The sequence below is a fragment of the Lipotes vexillifer genome, unplaced genomic scaffold (assembly GCF_000442215.2).
Source record: "Lipotes vexillifer unplaced genomic scaffold, Lipotes_vexillifer_v1.1 scaffold2385, whole genome shotgun sequence".
Classification (NCBI taxonomy): domain Eukaryota; kingdom Metazoa; phylum Chordata; class Mammalia; order Artiodactyla; family Lipotidae; genus Lipotes; species Lipotes vexillifer.
In genome coordinates this window covers 253,658-269,699 of record NW_006794923.1, presented here as the reverse complement: position 1 = coordinate 269,699, position 16,042 = coordinate 253,658, and the positions used below count along the sequence as shown (strand labels likewise).

General features: G+C 49.3%; 1 protein-coding gene across 1 annotated transcript; it reads left to right on the top strand.

Moving 5' to 3' along the window:
- Positions 1-3,705: 3,705 nt before the first annotated feature.
- DKC1 (dyskerin pseudouridine synthase 1) lies at positions 3,706-11,984 on the top strand. Its single transcript, XM_007467359.1, has 12 exons — positions 3,706-3,721; positions 4,380-4,447; positions 4,894-4,980; positions 6,180-6,271; positions 6,475-6,659; positions 7,259-7,323; positions 7,608-7,734; positions 7,961-8,091; positions 8,506-8,649; positions 10,195-10,315; positions 11,131-11,249; positions 11,877-11,984. Exons 1-12 carry the CDS (start codon positions 3,706-3,708, stop codon positions 11,982-11,984), a joined length of 1,263 nt encoding a protein of 420 aa, XP_007467421.1.
- Positions 11,985-16,042: the final 4,058 nt, after the last annotated feature.

Below are 16,042 nucleotides of genomic sequence, written 5' to 3'. Positions count from 1 at the left end.
ATATATATATATATATATATATATATATATATATATACAACTGAATCACTGTGCTGTACATCTGAAACTAACACGATATTGTAAATCAACTATACTTCAATAAAATAAATGAATAGGGCTTCCCTGGTGGCGCAGTGCTTGAGAGTCCACCTGCCGATGCAGGAGACGCGGGTTCGTGCCCCGTTTCGGGAGGATCCCACATGCCGCGGAGCGGCTGGGCCCGTGAGCCATGGCCGCTGGGCCTGCGCGTCCGGAGCCTGTGCTCCGCAAATGGGAGAGGCCACGACAGTGAGAGGCCCGCATAACGCAAGAAAAAAAAAAATAAAAAAAAAAATAAATGAATAAATAACATTTTTTTAAAAAACATAAAAGAGCAAGGCTCCCCAACCAAAACAAAAAAGGTTTAGTTTGGCAGTTCTTTAAGTACTGTAAATCTTGTAACTAGGAGGATTTATGAAAATAAATGTCCACTATTAAGGAAGAGTTTCTATTTTAATTATGTTATGTGGGGCAAAGTGACCATGCATCTAACTTATTCTCTGTGAAAAGAGAGAAAATTTGAAAAGAAAATTCTTCTCCAATCTCTGGATGAGGGACACACATGAGGAGATAGCTATACATGTGTGTGAAAGGCCAATAATGTAAAATTCACAAGTAAAATCTACAAAGAGAATTATACACCATGACCAGGTGGGCTTTATCCCAGAGATGCAAGGCTCATTCAGTATATGAAAATCAGTGATATCCACCATATTGACAAGCAAAAGAGGAAAAGTCACATGATTATATCAATTGATGCAGAACAAACATTTGCCAAACCCAATATCAATTCATGACAAAAACTCTCACAAAACTAGGAATAGGGGGGAATTTCCTCAACTTGTTAAAGAACATCTATGGAAGACATATGACTAACATCATATGACTAACTTCATACTTAAATGGTGAAAAACTGGGCACTTTCCCCTAATGGTTGGGAACAAGGCAAGGCTATGTGCTCTCACTACTCTTATTTAATGTAGTGTTGGAAGTTCTAGCCAGTGCAATAAGGAAAAAAAAGAAAAAGAACGAAAGAAACAAAAGGCACACAGACTGGGAAGAAGAATTAAAAGTGTCTTCATTTGCAGATGATATCATTGTCTTCATAGAAAATCTGAAGGAATCTACATGAAAAATTCCCATAACTAATAAGTGAGCTTTACAGGGTTGCAGGATACAAGATCAACACATAAATCTCTGTACACAATTTCAAGGCTCATTATATAACTACAGTGATCAAGATTGCGTAATATTGGTAGAGGAATAAACACATAGATAAATGGAACGGAGTAGAGAACCCAGAAATAGACTCACATAAATTTACCCAACTGGTTTTTGACAAAGGTATAAAAGTATCCACATGGGGTATGCCACTCCCAGAGAGGGGCCCACCAAGCATCGTACTTTCTTCATGACAGTGGGTTTGAGGTACAGCAACTTGTTTTTCTCTTTGGAGGGACAATGCCAATATGCTTCAGTCCACTGGTGCCCAGAAACTTCATGAAAGTTTTGGGCCCCTGAATTTTTATGGGGCTTATCTTTCACTCTGTGGTGAAAAATTTGCTACTGCCCGTGCACTAGGTCCAGTCAGCGTGACATCATTAACGTGGCAGACCAGTATGATGGTTTGGGGGACAATGAGATGATCACGTCAATGCCCCGGGACTTCATTATGGTAAAAATGTGCCCGGTAATTGAAGGGACAGTGACGGGTGCTTTCTTTTGACCCTCTTTCCATAATTGTGCTCAGTCCTTTAGTCAGGAAGCCTCTGTGGGAATTCATCCAGCTGCCAATTATGCGATCAGGAACTGGGGAAAGAGCCACAGGGGGTCCACAGGGAGAAAGCCGCAGCCTAAAGACTCCATTTCCGATCAGTGGACCACAGTGGAAAGTTGGAGGGAGCTTTAAAGTACACAGTTGTGTTATGTGTACCTGGCCTCACCTTCGCTTGAGGGATGAGTCTGTGAATTGATGGGGTCCGGGAATTAGATGAGGGGCCATGATTTTCCATCATGGTGATTCAAGGCAGGCTGTTCACCAGATCTAGAGTTTTGTTGGTGGTGGTCTACTACAGGTGGCCTTTTAACAGGATTCCATGATTCATCACCCTGAAGGCCCTTGGGGATAAAACATTCTTGCCATCTTTACACGGTCTTGCCCTCTTCTGCGTCCTTCTTCTCCTCTAAGGATACTTGTCGTTGGATTTGGGGCCCACCTGCGTCACCCAGGATGGCCTCATCTGTAGATCCTTAACTTCAGTACCTCTACAAAGACCCTTTTCTCAAGTAAGTTCGTTTTCATAGGGTCCAGGGGTTAGGTCCAAAGTGGGAGGCCAGTCTTCATCCCACTATAGATGTGAAGCCACTGAAGGGCTTTGAGCAGAGGAGGGACATGGCCTGACACAATTTAATGGCTCTTTCCAGGGGCTGTGTTGAGAAGACAATATAGTTGGAAAAAACAGAAAGAGGGGGGAAGTGCAGGAGGCGAGTGGAAAAATGTAGGAGAGCCATGGTGATGACATGGACTCCAGTGACAGTATTGAGGGTGGTGAAAAACTACCAGATTCTGGATCTTTTGAAAGCAAAGCCGAGAGGATTTGCTAACAGATCAGATGAGGAGTGTTGGAGAACCATTAGTGAGTACCTGAAATTTGGCCAAATATATACCAACGGAGCATTATAAAATTTTGGGATGGGGAGTGTAACTGCTCGTGGATTGGTTGATATTGAGAACTTTGGCTATGTATAAAAAATCAAGTTAGAGCATCAATATTATTACTACAGGAGGGAAGAAGGCTTGAACCTGGAGCCGCTACTTGCTTGGCCGTTCAGTACCGCAGCCACAAACCCGCTTTGACTGTCCAGCAGTTCACGTGGAGCCCCGTCGTGGAGCTGAAATCGAGCTGTGCTGTAACCATAAAGCGCACACTGGAAAGACTTGGTACAGACAAAAAACACAAAAAGAGCGTAAAATATGCCATTCACAATGCTGTGTATTGCTTATATGTTGAAATGATAATATTGTGGACCGCTGCGTTAAATGAAGTTTGTTATTAAAATCGATTTAACTTTTAACGTACTTTCTTTTCTAAATGGCTGCTGGAGAATTTAAAAGTCCACAAGTGGCTCGCACTCTTGTTTCTATCGCCAGTGCCACTCTAGCTGGATGGGAATTACAAGCGGCAAAGGACGCTATGTGCCTCAACGTCTTCATTTTGCCATCGGGACTGATCCGACAGCCACCTTCAAGGGTCGGCGAGGAAGCAAGGAGCGCTCAGGCGGGTGCCCATGTGCTCCCGTCCGGGTAAAACCTCAACAAAGGAGAGTGAACCGCTGCCGGGCCATGCCCACAGACTACAAGCCGCCCCGGAGAGCTGCGCAGGCGCTCCTAGACCTGGCTGCCGAAGGCGGGGAGAGGCCCAAGGCGCACGCGCGGACGCGCCAGCGTCCCGGCCGTGTCCACCAATGAGAGCGTGCAGCCGTCCCGCGCGCGCTTGGGGCTCTGCCCCGTGAGCCCGGCCCCGCCTCGCCCCGCCCCGCTGCGCGACACGCACGGGGCGGTGCACACAGGTGGGCGGGCCCTAGCGGCGCGGCCTGACGGCGGCGGGAGTCTGCGGTAGCTTCCTCGGCGCTAGCCCACGCGGCTCACAAGCTCAGCGGGGCAACATGGCGGACGCGGAAGGTGCGGGTGGTTCTATCGCGGGTGGCTGGGCGGGTTGCCGTGGGCCGGGGCCAGATCCTCCGGCTGGGGGAGCCGGGGGTGGGGGGACAACTTCGAGGCCTGAGCTTTCCGCTAGCTCCAGCTGCCAGGCCTCCTGCCGACCTTGTCGCTTGGCCTTGGCTCCACGGGTGAGGGCGAGAGAGCGAGAGGCCCCCGCGGTGACGTGACGCCACCAGCCCGGGCCTCCCGCCGACGGTACAGTCCCCTCAGGGCCCGGGCCACCGCCGCCAGCTCGGACGCCGCGGTCAGCGCCACGCGATGAGGGGAAGCAAAGGGGCCGAGGGGCTCGGGCGTGCGCGGAGCGCTAAGTCGAAAAAAAAGTTCTAGGGGCCACCAGCCCTCGGGGACCGTTGGGCGGTCGCTTACGGAACTTACGGGCCCGCGGCCAGAGCGCAGTGGGCGTTTCAGCCCCGCGCGGCCACGTGGTGAGCCGGGATGGAGGGCGACACGTGCGGCTGCTGTCGGGAGCCCGCCGTGCACCCCGCGCGCTCGGCCTGACACCGGCGGCTTCCCCTGTGATCCTAGACAAGCATCCGTTTTCTGCCTACCCTTGTTTTAAACTTCATTGTCTTTATTTTCGGGGAAAACTCCTAATTCTTGTGTGTGTGGTTTTTTTAAGTACTTATTTTACCGAAGAAGCATAAGAAGAAAAAGGAGCGGAAATCCTTAGCAGAAGAAGATGTAGCAGTGAGTACGAATATGTTGTACTTTGCTTTGACTGAAAAGAAAGGTTTCTTAGCTGACAGATTACAGAAAAGAACTGTTTTTAAAGGCTTTGGAGGAATGGGCTGTAATTGAGTGGTGGTTGTGTAGAAAGTACACAACGCCCGCCAACCTGGGTCTTTGCTGTCAGGCACACCCTGCTAAATGTTGCTGGCCACACCAAGTGCTCTCCCTGAAATTCTCTTATCAGACCCACTATCCCTCTTTCTCTTAAAATTGCTGTGCCCGTCTTGGTGGCACTTCACTTACGCTTCTCAGTTCTTTGTTCATTTCTTTTTCCTTTGGAGGTCCCAGGGAAAAGGCATAGACTACCTGTTTTTTATTTCAAAGGTATAGACTTCTGTGGTAGTAGTGGAACTGTTCAAAGTCAGGTGGGAAGTCTAACAGGCTGTGTTTCTGCCCTGTGGAAGGAAATACAACACGCTGAAGAATTTCTCATCAAACCTGAATCCAAAGTGGCTCAGTTGGACACATCTCAGTGGCCCCTGTTGCTAAAGGTATGTGTTTCGCATCAGGTCAATGCTTGGCTTTTACATTGTTTTTGAGTATTAAACAGTTGATTGAGAGTGCATCCTGCACTTAGGAAATGCTAGATGAGGCCGCCTAAAACACTGTTCCTCAAGGTGTCTGAGATGAAGGACCAGGGTTTGTTTGGGTTTTTTCCCCCTTCATTTCCAATGTACCCAACACTTGTAGAATACAGGTAAATTTCACAACAGTGTCACACTGCTATCACATTTTATAAATAATTAGTTCTCAAGTTCTGTACTTAGCCTCACCTTACAGACCTGTACTGGTTTGTGGAGTAGAACATGCTTGAGAGCATACGGCCAGAGCCTGGCATGTTAACTAGCTCCCTAGAAGTTACTGGCTATCACGTTGGGTTTTAACTAGGGCACTTCGGTAATGAGTTAAATTACAAGGTTCACAAATGACATAATGGCCGCCAGCTACGAGATTAGGAGGTAAATTTATTGAAAGACTCCTTGACAGACGTTTGAATAAATCACTAAATATGAGGTAAAAGAGATTTGCATATAGAATTCAATACAGTTGAGTTTCTGCTTGGCCAGATGTGTCTGCCATTTAGACAGCATCTGGTTCTCTATTTTTACCTGCTGGTAAACCAAGTTGGCAATGTCCCTACTGTCATGGAACTTAAAATCTAGGGGTGGGAGATACAGTTAAAAAAGTCATTGCTGCCTGTGAAAAGTACCAAGATGAAGCTAAGGGGCTTCCATTGACGGGAGCCCTTTCAGGCTGGTGGTGGAGCCCTGGAAAGGAGAGTGAGAAGGGGCAGACATGAGGAAAGTGGGGTAGGAGTGCCTGGGGCAGGCGCAGGACGGTCAGGTGTGCGGAGCCGTGTTGCCAGTCCCCCTCCATTTGGTCCCGGAGAAAATCAAAGCTAGTCCATATTTTACTCATAAGCCTGCACAGTGAAGCCCAGTTTGTCCTGTAGTACCCCAAGAGGTCTTTCTGGAGGAGGGATCAAATTTGTCATGTTCTTACTCATATAGGTAACTTTTCCAGCATGTGGGGAGGCTTAGCAGTCTGTCACAGCACATAATGGAAACATAGGAGTAAGATCTGAAACAGCCTGAAGCGTCACCATATCATGGTTCACGGCGGTCCTGACTCTTGTTCCCCACGTGTTAATGATTTATTGTTTGTTTTGTGTTGTATCATTGCTTTCTAGAATTTTGATAAGCTAAATGTAAGGACAACACATTATACACCTCTTCCTTGTGGTTCAAATCCTCTGAAGAGGGAGATTGGGGACTATATCAGGTAAGTGTGTTGGAAACAGCACTGTCCAAACTTCTGTGCTTTTCAAAATGACGCTTTCACATCAGTTATTCGTGGAGGTAGCAGCGGCGTTGCCCTAAATATGATACCCTGTACCCGTGGTAAACTCTTCTTCTTTACTCTTGAGATTTAGTTTTCATTAGAGGACCGGAGCCGATGACACTGTAATTTCTTTCCCATCCTAGGACAGGTTTCATTAATCTTGACAAGCCTTCCAACCCCTCTTCCCACGAGGTGGTAGCCTGGATCCGGCGAATACTCCGGGTAGAGAAGACAGGACACAGTGGTACCCTGGATCCCAAGGTGACTGGTTGTTTAATAGTGTGCATTGAACGAGCCACTCGCTTGGTGAAATCCCAGCAGAGTGCAGGTACGTGGGAGAGGGAGGGAAGATGGGGCTACTTTGAGATTGGAAGGCTTTCTGTGTTTCCTTTCCTTTCTACATTGTGGCTCTCGGAAATGATTTCTTCATTAGTAAAATCATAAAACAAAAACAGAAAACAGAAGCAAGGGATATTCTTGGTGTGTATGTGCCTTCTGTCCTCAGCCAGACCCTGGTGGGGCTGCCTTGTTTGGAGTTCTAGGTGCTTTTTATGCACACGTTGAGCCCAGCTCCAGGCCTGTCACTCCATGCTCCTCTAACCGCCCTGCTGCTTTTGCCTAAAGTGCCTCTCCTTCATTGGCATTGGGGAGAATTCTACTTGACCTTCTAAGGTGATCTCCAGGCAGGCTCTCCACGGGGGCTCCGGCTGTCCGTGTCAGCACGTTGAAAGTTGAGCTCTCGATGAGATAGTGTCTTCATTCCTTTCCCACATCTGCACCATGAAATCTGTCTTCATGCAAATTTTACAGAAACAGGAGTTCAGATTGCCTGCTTTTTCTGGCTGTACAAAATGGGAGTGATATAAGCATATAGAAAATACAGAAAACTCAGTGGCCACACCTGACTACTCTTTTGTCATTTTACAGGCAAAGAGTATGTGGGAATTGTCCGGCTGCACAATGCTATCGAAGGGGGGACTCAGCTTTCTAGGGTAAGTCTGTAATTGTAGGGAAGGCACCTGTTAGCAACTGGGGTCTCTGAGGCCCTTGCCCTTGTCAGTGGGCTGCCGTGGCCAACCTGCTCATGTCCTTTCTGAGGAGAGGCTTCTGCTCAGCACTGAGCCATCCCTATGTAGTTGAAGAAAGAATCAAAAATTGAAAGGCCCTTTTAGATCCTAAATGATTGAAAGAGACCTTTTGTGTTTCAAGTGTGCCCTTAAACTCCCCAAATCTGCCCTTTGATCTTACTTGAGTTTTGGTTTGTGCTTATTCTCAGGCCCTAGAGACCTTGACAGGTGCCTTGTTCCAGCGACCCCCGCTCATCGCTGCAGTAAAGAGGCAGCTCCGAGTGCGGACCATCTATGACAGCAAGATGATCGAGTATGATCCTGAAAGGAGATTAGGTGGGTCCTTAGGCCTGTGAGGCACTGAGCTGACGTAGAGCACACGTGCGTAGGAATGAATTCTTGAGAATTAGTCTCTTAAAAGTAGATGCCTTTAGTATGTGGTGTAGTCGTGGCCTGTGTCCGTTGTCTCTAGTTTTGCTGGTGCAGATAGAGAATAACTGGGTTTCTCAACCAGTGATGTGTTTACTTGGGAAAATATGTACTACTTTTGCATGTGTCTTAGGAATCTTCTGGGTGAGTTGTGAGGCCGGCACTTACATTCGGACGCTGTGTGTACACCTTGGTTTGTTATTGGGAGTTGGTGGTCAGATGCAGGAACTCCGGCGTGTTCGTTCCGGAGTCATGAGCGAAAAGGTACGTCATCGCGGGGCTAAGAGTTTTAGAGCCGGCTGGTACTTGGGTCCTCCAGCCCTTGGTGGAACTCTACCTGCCTCACATCCAAGAAAAGGCAGTTTCCAAAGTGTTGAGTTCAGTTCAGGGCAGCTTCCCTGTTCTGTTAATTAAACTTTGGGACATTGAAGCACAGGCTGGCGGGGGGGTGACTGGATGGATAGCATTACTCTATTCATTTACCTCCTAGCCTACAGATATGCCTGCTTAGATTTGATAGACAAACAGGTAAAGAGTTGACTCCGAAGAGACCGAAGACTAATGAGCTTGGACTAGCAGACGGGACTAAATTCATTCCATGTTTGCAAGTGTGAGGTCCATTTGCCTGTTGGGGATACAATGGCACTCAAGTAAGTTTCATATGTGGCTACTTTCCAGGACCACATGGTGACGATGCACGATGTGCTGGATGCCCAGTGGCTGTATGACAACCACAAAGATGAGAGTTACCTGCGGCGAGTTGTTTACCCTTTGGAAAAGCTATTGACATCTCATAAACGGCTGGTCATGAAAGACAGTGCGGTAAGTTCTGTTTGGACAAAATGTGACCTCGAGAGATGAGATATGGTCTGTGTTCTGAACACTTCATTCTATTTAAAGAGATGAAATTGGGCTTTGTGAACTTGTAGCTATTATTTTCCTTTGGTTTATTTTCTGGTTTCGTAGATTGGACACTGGATTCATTTATTTGTTTTTTTGTTCTTGGAAGCATTTATGATTAACTTTTTATTAAATCAAAAACAAATATAAATTAAAATAGAAGTTTAATGCTAGGAGTAATTTCATTTCGAAATAAGGCAAATACTTTAAAAGTAAGTAACTTGGTTCAAGAAATAGACTATCAGTGGTACATAAACTTTGCCCTCTTGTAAACTGGTAGTTCTGCATGTGCCTAAGACACCTTGGTTTATTTAAATTATTGCTAGAAAACGTTGTTTTGATGGGGGTAAAAGGTTGAGACTAGAGGGTTTCAGAGATACGATAAGTTAGTTCTCCATTAGAGGCTTTGTTTTGTTTAAATAAATCCTAGTTTGAGGCCATAAAACCTAAACGCCACAGAGATTATCAAGCTTTTTTTCTTAGTATACTTACTAAATAACCTTAGAGAGAGTAATCTTAATGATGAAAGGAAATCTGCAATTATTTGTGTTGCTTTGGGTTTCCTCTTTAGTAGTTATTTAAGGTTGAGTAGTCCAGAATTGTAAGTAGCCTTATTTTTAATGGTATTATGGTCAGAGAATACGGCCTTCTGTAAGTTAAGATGCTTTGTGGCCTAGTGCGTAATCAATTATTGTTAAACAAGTAGCAATAAAAATTTTTTCTAACTTTTAAAGATATAAATTTTTGTATATATTTAATAACTTGAGCTTGCTCGTTCATATTTAGATCTTAAATTATATAGATGTTTGATGACTGTATAGATGTTATAGTTTGTAATAAAAGACAGAAAAACTAATGAGGCATAGACCAAAACATGCCCCTATAGCGACTGAAAAAACGTAATCACGTAACACAGAACGACATAAACGTGATCCCCCGTTGCGCTGGGGTCAAACTGGTCGCTTCCGGGTGCATTTCAAGGGAGGGTGGAATATGGTGAGTGAAGACAAGGTGGCACGAGGCGGGTTGGACGCATGGTGCTGTCGAACTCGGGAGAGTTGGCCTCGGCAGTCTTGCTTGTGAGTTAACTTTGGGAACCTGTTATTATCCAGATTTCCCAATAAATCTGATACACCTCCCAGCTCTGTCAGAGGTTTTTCCCTTAATGATTAGAGGCATAGAGAAGAGCAATTAAGGAAGACTGAGGCTGGGTTTTGGTTTAGTACGAAGGCAGCTCTAAGTGCTGTGGGTAGGAGTGGCTATTTACGGCCCCCGCTAACATTTCTGAGTCGACATGCGTGAAGCGCCTGGCCCATGCTGGGTGGTTGCCGTGAGCCTGAGTCCCTTCATAAGCTAGACCACGGCCAGTGGCCGTGGGTGTCATTGGTCCTCTGTCACGGGTGGGGGTGGGGTGCAGGGCGGCGGCCGCCTGGGGCCGCGGCGCTCACCAGGGACACCACCCCGCAGGTGAACGCCATCTGCTATGGCGCGAAGATCATGCTCCCAGGCGTCCTCCGGTACGAGGACGGGATCGAGGTCAACCAGGAGGTGGCGGTCATCACCACCAAAGGGGAAGCTGTCTGCATGGGTAAGAGGCGAAGGCACCCTTGGCCCTCCTGTGCCGCTGCAGCCAGGCTCACTAACGGGGTCCCCCGGGCCTGGCCCCTCGGGCTCATCTGATCACTGTGTCACTTGGGGTCTGTCGGTGTGCTCACAGCAAAGGGCCATGTCAGACAGGCATAGGCAGCAAGGAGGTAAGTGGGGTTTCCTCTTGCCCCACTGGCTGCTGTTAGGAGCTGTGTCTCAGCGGTTGGGCTCTCCTCGGCTCTCCAGTGAAAAGAGGAAATCATCAGCGAAGTGGGGGGCGAATGGCTGTGGTAATTAAAGAGCCTTCAGTCCACCCCTTGTCTGCTAGGGGCAGCACTACCTTGTGAAAGTTTAGCTACTGTCGGGTTGTCCCTGTGTGTGGCCTGAGCTCCAGGCAGGACACACGTGTCTTTGGGGTTCCTTATTGAGGTGTCCCTTCCCCTCTGGCTGCTTGCTCACAGCTGGAAAGGAATCCTGATGACATGCTTTATTTCTTGTGCAGATTACACAGGTTAAACAAATAGCTGTGATTTACTTATTAAGAGGTCCCTTCTGAGGACCTAGGAAGCATTGATTTTTATGAGTATGATTAGTTTCAGTATTTTTTGAACTCGATAAGTAACGTGATTTCACAGGCTTTCTTCCCCTAATGGTGGATTTCCTCCATATGCAACACTCAGCAAAGGAAACCTCAAAGGAAACCTAAGAGTTTTAAATAGGTTTTTAAAAGTTGTGTAAAACAGTGGCATTCGGGCTCATTGATTATGAAGTCTTTCCCCTTCAAATCGTTCATTTATCCCTTTCCAACGCCTGCAGCTATTGCATTAATGACCACGGCAGTGATCTCCACCTGTGACCATGGTATCGTAGCCAAGATCAAGAGAGTGATCATGGAGAGAGACACTTACCCTCGGAAGTGGGGTTTAGGTCCAAAAGTAAGTGGGACTAGGCGTGTGCCCTGCTGCCTTATTCTGTTGTGCCTTGTTGAATCCTCACTCGGGCAGCTCCCAGTGTGTGTCCACTGCCACGTCCTTGCCTCATGCTGGGCTCTGGGGAGTCAGTGGTAAGTAGAAACGGGCCTGTCTCAGACCTTAGAGATTTCAGTCTAAGGGGGACAGTAGGTAGGCAATGCTCAAATTGCACAGTGGTGTGGTGAGGGCCTTATGAAGGGGTGTGGAGAGGTGCCTAACACGTCAATCAACAGTCCACGATGAAGGCTTTGGCCTGGTCGGGGCGTCGGGGTGAGGGATCTTGAGCCATGCCAGTGTGAGGTACGTAGTGTTATATGTTGAGGTGAAGCGGGGAGGGAAGAGTCCAGGGCCGATGGAATAGCATGTGCAAAGGCCCTGTGGTCAAAATGACACTGCAGAGGCTCCCACTGGTACAAAAAGTTTTGCAAGCTTTGATAAGTCCCATGTTTGCTCCTATTAGAGGGAGGGTGAGTTTGGAGCACTCTGCTGAGAACACCCAAGGGGGGCACCTTATTTGCTGTGTGTGTGTGGTGTGGTACATGCTTTATGTGTTGACACTGTTCTAACGTTGAAACCCTGACGGTCCACCAGGCAAGTCAGAAGAGGCTGATGATCAAGCAGGGCCTTTTGGACAAGCACGGCAAGCCCACGGACAACACGCCTGCCTCCTGGACACAGGAGTACGTGGACTACAGGTAAGGGCGGGATGTTTCCCAGCCGTGTGGTGGGCAGAGGGCACGCTGGCTGCAGTGCTATAGTGACCGCAGGGGAGGAGGGGAAGGCGGGGAGCCCAGACGTGGGAAAGGGGTGGATTTAGTTTGGGGGAAACCTGTAGGACCTGAGGGGACTGGCCTTGGGGCGTGTGGAGTAGCCGCTTAGGGCGTTGGGCAGCACGACAGACAGTTAACCCTTTCTAGTCTGGCTCGTGGCACTCCAGCAGGAGTCAGGCTGCGACAGCAAGTGGTGAGTTGTTCTGTCCAGCGTCAGGATGTTGATGGTGGCCTTAGGCTTGCCGGATCCGCTGGGAACGACTCTCACCTGTCGCTCCTCTTTCAGCGATTCTGCCAGGAAAGACGTCAAAGCCCCCCAGGTAGTTGCCGAAGCAGTCAAAGCCCCAAAGGTGAGTGAGTGGCGTGCTCTGAGGGCTTCGCCATGTGCCGTCCAGCCACACGTGCTGGCTCAGCGGGGTGGGCCTTCCTGCCCGCCTCGGGCTCTGCAGGCTCCAGTTCACGTTCCCTGTTGTGTCTGCTGGCAGGGGTGTGGGCTCAGCTGAGGCCATGACCCTGGGACGGGGTTGGGTCACAGGGGCGGCACAGGCGTGTTGAAGCAGAGGCCGTGACGCTCGGGACCAGACAAACCCCCCTCTGCACGGCACCAGCTCAGTGTGGCGACCGTCCGTGGGAAGCACGCGGTGGCTGCTCTGCTTGGGGGCTGCGGGCTGTTGGTGTTAGACTGCAGGATGGCTTGTCTGTACCTCGGGTGGCACAGAGTGTCCTGAGAAGAGCTGCTTGTGCCCTGCTTGGGGCCTGCGCTTGCCTGTCTTCTCTGAGCACTCGTGGGAGCGCCCCTGGGGGGCATGCGGTCCTGCCTTCGGCTTCAGTGAGGACGTGGCCTTTCTGGCCCGGCCCTGTGTTGCTGCCCTGGCGCTCCTGCTGTGCCCCTGGCTTCCTGGTCTTTGAACCCTTGGTAAACAAGGCCCTGTTGGGGTCTTTGAAAACTTCCTGTTGGAGCCAATCAGCATCTTCCCTGCTGGCTCCTCCCCTTTTGACTTACTGAAACTTTCTCATCCACATTTGCCCAAGATCGTAACATTTGATCAATTGCCTCCACCTTAGCGGAAGCGAGAGAGTGAAAGTGATGAACCCTCTCCCGTGGCTCCCCAGTTGGTCAGGAAGGAAAAGAAGAAGAAGAAAGACAAGAAGGCCAAAGCTGCTCTGGAGGGTGTGGCCGAGCCGGGAGATGGGGTGTGTGCAAACACGTCCAGGGCCCGGCGGGGCGCTCTTTGTCCTTGAAGGGGAAGGAATTGCCCACTGGTGCCGGCTTGGTTACTTGGGGAGCTGCCCTGTGGGAAGGATGGGGCCGGGCCCAGCTTTTTTATGGTAACGGCTCGGAGTTAGCGTTGTGTTGATGGTGGGTGGGGAGGGTGCAGAGCTGGGGGATCTAAATGCAGGGGCGTCCTTGGGAAACGCGGGATTTGTGTTACGTGCAAAATTTACGTATTGCAGGATATCCTTACGGATCCTGATTGCCTCTGGGGAGAGTGGCAGTGCTCAACAGACGCTTGCGTTCTCTTCCCCCAGGACAGTGACGCCGCCAAAAAGAAGAAGAAGAAGAGGAAAGTGAAAGCGGAAGATCTTTGCTGACGAGCGGGCGCCACTTGAAGCACTGCGCCCGGGTGGGAGGAGGAATTAAAGCCTTATTGAGAAAACGTAACTACATTTGTTCGTGAGGGAATGAACCTGGGATCCCGGAAAGGGCGGAGAGTCCGGCGCGTTGGAGCAGCTGCTGCGACCTTGCTGACGTCCCCTGGCGCGGTCATCCCATCTTGTCCTGTTTTAAGGACACCGGTGAAGGGGGCGGGTGTCTCCCCTTCAGACCCGGCACTGCCCGGTGAGCATCCGCAGCTGTTTCCTGGGGGCCGTTTTCACATCATGGGCCTCTCCTAGTTTGCTTCCCCCTTCCCTCATCAAAAAAGTTTATAAAAATTAAAAGTCTGCTCAGCAAAATGGTATAGGGCAAGTAAAAAAAAATATAACTGAATCATGTTATTAATTGAGGGGTAATCATTTTTCCAGCGCCCTGTGAGGACTCTAGTGTCAGTCTCCTCTGTCGCCCCGTATTTCCCTTCTAGATGGAGGCCTGGCCAAGGGCTCTGTCGTTCCATCTCATGAGTTATTTCCAGTCACTTCTTCACTGCTTGTGTATATAGGCACCACTTCAGGCACCTAAATCCACCTGGCTGTTTGTGAGAGAATCCCCAGAAAACCATGTCTCCATTCTTTGTTTTAATCCTCAATTAGTTTCATTGCTGGGAGAAGGTTGTAATTTTTACTTATTAAAGTTTACTTATGAAATTTTTAAAGTATTCCTGTTGGATTTTCTGATTGTTGATCTCAAACTAGGAGGACAGAAAATAAATTTTGATTAAAAATGTTGGGCTTCCCTGGTGGCACAGTGGGTGAGAGTCCGCCTGCCGATGCAGGGGATGCGGGTTCGTGCCCCGGTCCGGGAGGATCCCACGTGCCGCGGAGCGGCTGGGCCCGTGAGCCGTGGCCGCTGAGCCTGCGCGTCCGGAGCCTGGGCTCCGCAATGGGAGAGGCCACGACAGTGAGAGGCAAAAAGAAAAAAAAAATGTAGGGACCTTTATGTCCTAGTTGAAATTTGATGCTTTTCCTTTATGTTTGGTTACTTTTCTTTCTCTGGTTCTGCGTCTTGTAACATTTCCCTTTGGGCTTGTCACTTGGCATGAGATCAGATACTCTGGAATCTTCATCAAGACACTGATGAGATAAGAGGGGACTCATCACAAATTAAGTGATTTCCAAACTACTTGAGAGGAGAAAGGTTCTCAGTATTACGTGGTGGGTGTGCAGGGCAGGAGGTGCCAGTGCCTGTGTCTGTTGACAGCCCTTCAGTATCTGCAGACACATCTGGGCGCAAACTTGACGAAGGGAGCCACTGAAGCTTTTGCTTGGGCTGGAGGCCAGGTGAGTGACAAGACAGGGCGCAGTGGCGGAGGATGTTTAGGAATCCGAAGGCCTTGGTGAGAGGTCTAGAGTGGTTTGTGGGGAAGTGCCGCACTGCTGGCTTGTCACGGCCTCTGCTGCCCGGGACCCTGAGTTCAAGTTGCACACCTGGGCCCTAGATGTGCCAGGATGTACGCCTCTGGGAAGTTCAGTGTGTGTCCACGGTGGGTTCCCATCTGGGGTAGGATGCTCTGGGGTGCTTGTCTACGTGGGTGCTACCTTCAGGAGACCTGCGGTGTGACTTCTGAGGGCACAACTGCATCTTAGTTCTTTAGGGCTAATGTGACTCTCAGCTGTGTGAACAAGGGAGCAGAGTATTTTGTTCTGGACACATTAGTTTAAACCTGGGCAGCAAGTCTGGGGTGCTCTGAAAACCATGTTGAGAATAGAAGAGAAAGCTAAAAGGAGTGGTTATTAGGAGGAAAGATAGATCTGGTAGACGTGTCGAAACCAAGGCCAATGCAAGTGGAAGCAAAGGACTTCGGAGCACTCTCCCCACTGGAGCAGAAACTGGACGGTCCCCTTACACCTTTGCTCCCAAAGTGTTTTTTGTTTGTTTTGTTTTTTGCGGTACGCGGGCCTCTCACTGTTGTGGCCTCTCCCGTTGCAGAGCACAGGCTCCGGACACGCAGGCTCAGTGGCCACAGCTCACGGTCCCAGCCGCTCCGCGGCATGTGGGATCCTCCCGGACCGGGGCCCCCGCATCGGCAGGTGGACTCTCAACCACTGCGCCACCAGGGAAGCCCCCAGAGTGTTTTTATATGTTACACACACGTATGTGTTCACATGCACATGCCTGGCCCAGCACACAGGCACCAGCCACGTGCACGTAGGCTTTTAGCCTGACTGACCTCTAGGCTTAAGGTCATCACAAGCCTGAGGGAGACTTGCGAACCCAGCAGAGGCATCTGGTGTTGGTACCATCCTCCAGCAGCTGCTCCCTGAGGCTCGGGGCACAGGTGGAAACCCAGAGAGTTAAAAGGTACAAGGTCATTGGCATTTTATTTTAAC